Source organism: Lygodium microphyllum, chromosome 5, assembly GCF_053477565.2.
Source record: "Lygodium microphyllum isolate KBCC chromosome 5, Lygodium_microphyllum_v1.1.10, whole genome shotgun sequence".
NCBI classification, from domain to species: Eukaryota; Viridiplantae; Streptophyta; class Polypodiopsida; order Schizaeales; family Lygodiaceae; genus Lygodium; species Lygodium microphyllum.
In genome coordinates this window covers 69,368,146-69,374,524 of record NC_141139.1, presented here as the reverse complement: position 1 = coordinate 69,374,524, position 6,379 = coordinate 69,368,146, and the positions used below count along the sequence as shown (strand labels likewise).

General features: G+C 43.5%; 1 protein-coding gene across 1 annotated transcript; it reads right to left on the bottom strand.

Moving 5' to 3' along the window:
- Positions 1-5,408: 5,408 nt before the first annotated feature.
- On the bottom strand, positions 5,409-6,089 carry LOC148035944 (putative histone H2A.3). Its single transcript, XM_087677924.1, has 2 exons — positions 5,824-6,089; positions 5,409-5,733 (listed from the first exon to the last, which is right to left on the bottom strand). The coding sequence occupies exons 1-2, from the start codon at positions 6,007-6,009 to the stop codon at positions 5,524-5,526; spliced, it is 396 nt and encodes a 131-aa protein (XP_087534050.1). The 5' UTR covers positions 6,010-6,089; the 3' UTR covers positions 5,409-5,523.
- Between the last annotated feature and the right edge of the window lie 290 nt (positions 6,090-6,379).

Below are 6,379 nucleotides of genomic sequence, written 5' to 3'. Positions count from 1 at the left end.
GTTGAGTGAGTGATGAGTGTAGGTGCATCACACTTGGTATCAAATCAACTCTTGCTCTCGGAGTGAAAAAGTGCTCACAAAAGCAAGAGAGAAGATCCAGTGCCCCAAAGAGAATGAGCTAAAACAACCCACGTCGTGTCACCCCATGTTAGAATGCTGCACACCGCGATGTCCCACGTCACATTGGCAGCCCTCAATACGACAATCTTGACACCATCCACCATCTGAAGATGTGACGCAGCTTTCCCGTGGCACAACTACCGCTCGAAAAGGTGAAATGCAACCTCCCCGCATTGACAACCCCAAAAGCCGAGGCGTGGCTCCCCACAACCACATGGAGGATGATAGAGAGAATGTACCCATCCCAACAATGGAAGAGAGAAAGAAGAGCAGAGGGCAAGAATTGAGAGTAGACCAAGAGAAGAAGGTAGCCAGCAGACTAGAGAGGCAATTGGAGGGCATGTTAAGCATATTGGAATCAATTTGGAGGAACATGCAGATGAAGGAGGAGGAAAAGGAAAGGAGAAGAAAATTAGAAGTGGAGCAAGGTTATAGAGAGTGGGTGTTACAACAAGAAGAAGAGGAGAAAAGGCAAAAGCTACAAGAGATGGATAGATTAGGGAAAGAGGAGACTTCTAGGAGGGCGAAAGATACAAGAAAAGACAAGGAGAAAGTAGTGGAAGTCGGAAGTAAGAAGAAGGACAAAAGACAATCATAGAGAAGAGGAGGAGAACGATGTCAGAGGGGTTTTTGTCGAAAGGTTGAATCCACCAGGGATTAGAAGTAGAAGGAAGTAGAGATAGGAGATGGAAGAGAAGATAGAGAATACCCAAGTGGTAAACACTACAAAAACAAATCACAATGAATTGAATCAATATGTATTGAAAGAACGTGGAATCTTCGCACTACTCATAAGCAATCTCCAAGCATTAGATCTCCTGGAGCTTCTTCGTAGAACAAAACGTGCATAAAAATTACAGCTCCTTCTCTGCTGCTCGGAACCCAAATCTGATGGCTTCGTTGGCTCCAAAATAGGGGTAAAACTACAAGACACCTGATCACGGATCTCTCAGATCACTCCTTCTTCTTCTTTTAGTTCAATCTGCAGTTTTCAACCTGTTTACGGTGATGGCGACCCACGCGATTTTGTCAATCTGTCTTCTTTATGAAAAATCTCCTAACTGGCTAAAATAGCAACTTGCTTTTTGAATGTCATCCTAATCTAGAAGCTTTTTTAACTTTTTTGGATAATCCATACAACTCACACTAATACTAATGACTTAGATCACATTGACTCTCTTGATTAATAAGAAGTCGGATGATAGTGCATTCAATACTTTTTCACACTGTGTCCTCATAACATCACGACAGCGACAATTCAAAAGACGACTACATCAAATTCAAGATGCCCCAACCCGCCAAGTACAAAGGAGAGAGGGATGGGTTGGTCCTAAAGAAATGGATTGCAAAAGTAGATAGATACTTGAAGTATGCTAGGACCACTGAAGATAAGAAGGGAGAGGTGGCAGCAATCTACTTGGAGAAGGACGTTGCTAGTTGGTACCTGCTGGAATAGGAGCAAGGACACACCATCTTTTCATGGGAAGAACTCCAAGAGGAACTCAAAGATTACTTCATTCCAAAGATGGAGAAATTTAAAGTTAGATGAATGGAGAAACCTCAAGCAAACGCAAGGGAAGATGAAGAAGTATGTCAACAAATACACAGGCAACTCATGCTGCAACTACCCAACATGGACACTAATATGGAACTGCATGGATTCTTATTTGGCATGCAAGAATGGGCCAGAAGGAGACGTAGAGAGGCAAGAGCCAACCAACTTAGCCGAGGCCATGAGAATGGCTGAAAGACTAATGGATCTAGAAGGCAAGAGGACAACCCAAGGGAACCAAAACATATTCAACCCCAACCTCAACAACAATTCATGGACCTCAAGACCCAATTCTCCTAGAGGCCCATTCCCAAAGACGTAGAGTCAAACCTCGAGCATAACCCCAGTTGCATCACAATCTACCTCGGTACCAAGAGGAGCAGTTGGCAAATGGGAGAACAACCACTACATGCCAACCCCAAGTGCATCATATGGGCCCACAGGATCAAATATGTCATGGTGGAAACCCCCATGCCCAACCTCAAGGATTGGATGTTTCAAATGTGGGGGACCACACTATCAAAACAAATTCCCCATGGAAGACATAGCCTCATCAAGCGGGTTGAGGGTGACAACCACTACTAGTGCATATGAAGGAGAGGAACTGCAACCCCCGTGCATCCAAGAAATCCTAAGCAAAAGTGCTGAAAGCATGGACCACCCAAGAGTAGGGACAGTTAGTGCACGACCTCAATGCATGGCAGCCCAGGTAGCAACAGTCTACCACCTATACATCAAGGGCAGAGTAAGCGAAGGGAATCAAGTTATCATGGTGGACACATGGGCCACCCACAACTTTATCACACCAGAGTGTGCAACCAAACATGGGTTGAAATTGTCTAAGGCCCCAAAGGATTAACAGTAACATTCACACAAAGAGAGGCCAAGGAGGTGAAATAGGTCTTTATAGTATAAGTAGAAGTAGAAAAGTGGAAAGCAAAACTCAACTTCTTAGTCATCCCCATGGACAATTTTGAAGTTATCCTAGGCTTGGAATTCTATGATAAATATGTCATCTCAATGTTTGGGAGAGTTAATGAGATGATGTTGGGTATGCAAGGAGAAGGCATCAGTGTACCCTGTGAAAGAATGCAGCTACCAAGCAAGACACCAATCAAAGTGCAAAATGAAGGAGAATAAGCCTAGAGTCTCGTAATGCCAAATGGTGAAGTCAAGCCCAAACCAACCAAGAGCACCAACTTAGCACCACCTTGTCATTTGAACCATATTAGGCCACACATCATGACATGAAGTGTGAAGCAAGTGAAGAAGTCAATTAAGCAAGAAGACACGATGTATCTATACATGATTTGACCCATCAAGCAAGTCGCCAAGAAGCCCAAACCCCAAACCAACATCATAGAAGTGGCAAAAATACTTGAGGAGTTTAAGGAAGTAACACCCACAAGCCTACCACCAAAAAGGGATGCGGATCACAAGATCAAACTTGTTCTAGGATCCATCCCACCAACCAGAGCCCCTTATCATATGAATCACACAAAATAAACACACACTAGCCGTCACCAACATATCCCTCAAATACTTCCAATCTCAACCAAAGCTATCTACCAAACAAGCTCACTCTTGCTAGATTTTCTAACCGAATTTGACTTGGAGATCAAACACAAGCCAAGCTCCACCAACAAGATAATAATTGCCTTAAGCCAAAAAGCTAATTTGAAAGTCGTCAATGTGGCCAACAACTTCCTTGAATTAGTGAAGAAGGCTTTGAAATAGGACCAAGACATGCAAAAATTATACAAGACAAGATGTGGAAGCCAACAAGACACCACATAGCATATATACCCTTGAGGAGCGAATTCTATTCATAAGAAAGAGATTGTACATTCCCAACAATATGGAGCTAAAGAAACTATCTTACATGAGATACATGATGGAAAACTAGGTGGACACAAAGGACAAAGCATAACACTTAAGGCCCTCAAGAAGCAATTCTTTTGGCCAAACATGAAAGAAGTCATAGACTACATTAAGACATGTCCTACATGCCAACTTGTGAAAGCGACACACTCTTAAGCCAACAAGCTTACTCCAACCGATGCCAACACCTAATCATCCATGGAATGTAATTAGCATGGATTTCATTATAAAGCTCCCCAAATCCCATGGATACACCATCATCTTTGTCATGGTGAACTATTTCTCCAAGCAAGCTCACTTCATCCCTACCAAGCCACCATTGAATGCCAAGGAGATAGCCCATCTCTACACATGTTTAAGTTACATGGTGTAGTCCTTGGGCGTGCCTATGTTATACCACTACTTTGATTGAATAATACAAGAGTATACCTTACTCTCACATATCATGTTACCTTTCTATATTGTGTTGAGTGAGTGACAAGTGCATCACAAAGAGCGGGGCAAGGAGACTAGTATATACTCAAATCTATATATAAGTTTGTCATTAATACATATACATGATTGCACACACACATTTATTTATTACATCAACCCATTAAGTTTTTTTTTTTTTAAGGGGGGTGGTGTTGGGTGTTGTGGGGGGGTGGGGGGGTGGGGGGGGGGGGGGGGGGGGGGGGGTTAATGCCCCAAAAACAATAATGTAGATATAGATTTAAATTTGGAACATTCTAAGACTCCTACTCAAGGATGAGATCTTTCTCACTTATGATGGTTGAAACATTGTTTTATGGATCCAAGCTTAAAGAAAGAGGCATCACAAGTGGATTGTGCTATTCTAACTAAGAGGTTTTTACAACACCTTTAAATATGTTTAGTCCAACAAGTCTAAGACCTAAGGAGTCCAACTCCCAAGGGCATGACAATAAGTGCATGCTTACATGGATCTTATATCTAGAAGTCTAATTCACAAGACATTATCCTTCAAGCCATTTGGAATAATAGGAATATTAGTCTTCTTAAAATGATATAATAGCCGAGTAACCTAGAAAGAATTAACCTCCAAGGAATCAAGTTAAGGGCTCTATGATGAACTAGGTTAACCAAGATTACTTTTTTCATTAGGTCATACACTTTTATAATTGTGCACATTTATTTACTCATTACATATTTTCATATCAAAATAATAATAATGTATTTTGAAATTCCATAAGCAAGTTATAATGGCTTAATTTAAAAATTGGGCATTACAAGTAGATAAGAGAGACTAAAGTGTTGAGGGCACCCACCCAAAACTATCTTGCTTACACCATGCCCATGCATTGTGTTTGTGTGTGCATGTGTGATCTTGGAAGAGGTATCTTTTTACTATCTTTTATGTAATAAACAAGCATTCCTTAAGTCATCAACAAAACCCTCACCAATAAGCTACTTATCATTAAGCATGGCTTCCATTGTCAACAAAACCATCACCAATAAGCTACTTACCACTACAATGGGACTTCATTTAACTCTTGCCCCTTGGCCATCACTTCCATTATGCAAAAGAGGAGCTAAGTTTACTACCTACAAAGAGCAAAGGGATCATGGAGGCAACAACACCTAGGCCCATACAAGATATAACGAAAGGTTGCAAAAGATTGTCATTCACTACTTAGAATGAGTGCCTACAATTAGCTACTAAATATGGGATATTAGCTGCTTTTTTATGACAACCTATTTACCTTTTAAAATTAATTATGTTAGAAGTATTGCAAAAACGGCCTGTGTCAACAACAAGAAGCAGCACAAACGAACGAATCTCAAGAACATTTGCCTAGCAAAAAAGAAAAGATGAGCAAAAGAAATCCAGACGAAATGTGGAAAATTTCAGATTTCTCAGGGCATAATGATACAAGGCAGAGTCAGGAGGGATGTCTCTGCATCCAGCGGGGGGTGTATCGGGAAGCCGAGGGGCAACCGAGGGAAGGCATCTATTCGGAAGAAGCAGGAGCTTCTTTAGAGGGCTTCTTGGAGGGGAGGAGGACGCTGTGGATGTTGGGGAGGACACCGCCATTGGCGATGGTGACGTGGCCGAGAAGCTTGCTGAGCTCCTCGTCATTGCGGACGGCGAGCTGGATGTGGCGGGGCACGATGCGCGTCTTCTTGTTGTCGCGGGAGGCGTTACCGGCGAGCTCAAGGACCTGAGGCGAAGCCACAAAAGCACAAGACTCAGAGAGAGAGAGAGAGAGAGATAGCACTGCTACACACACACACACATGGTGGACTACTACCTCTGCTGCCAGGTACTCCAAGACCGCTGCCAGATACACAGGCGCCCCCGCGCCTACCCTCTCGGCGTATTTGCCCGACTTGAGAAAACGAGCAATCCTCCCGACAGGGAATTGCAAGCCTGCCTTTGCACTCCTCGAAACAGCCTTCTTGGCTGACACGCCCTTCCCTCGCCCTGCAGCTGCCATCCTCTCTCTCGTGCGCGCGCTGCGTATCCGTGTATCTGTGCCTGCCTCTGCCGAGCTTGCCTACAATGTAATACAATATCCACCACCCCGCCCCCAGTTCCCCTTTTATACGTTCCGTGGGCCTCCTTTTGGACGGCCCCGATCGCCCCCCTGCCCTTCATCCGACGTCTCATAACCTCTTGCCTCCTTGGATCCTTGACGTGTATCCCGTATTTTAATTTTCAAATTCCTGCCGCGGGAAAAGGGCGGCCCACCCCCCCCCCCCCCCCCGGCGAAAAACTACCTTCCAACTACCTAACGTTGCTTCACTTGCACGCTTTTGTCCTTGCATTTTTGTTTTTCCCAAATAAATTTCACTTTAAGAAATGCG

What these genes read in the sequence shown, in the direction of transcription:
- LOC148035944 (XM_087677924.1), bottom strand. Translation starts at nt 6,009, where the DNA reads ATGGCAGCTGCAGGGCGAGGGAAGGGCGTGTCAGCCAAGAAGGCTGTT. An exon ending in TGGAGTACCTGGCAGCAGAG is followed by an intron (nt 5,734 to 5,823) that starts GTAGTAGTCCAC and finishes GCTTCGCCTCAG; the next exon opens with GTCCTTGAGCTCGCCGGTAA.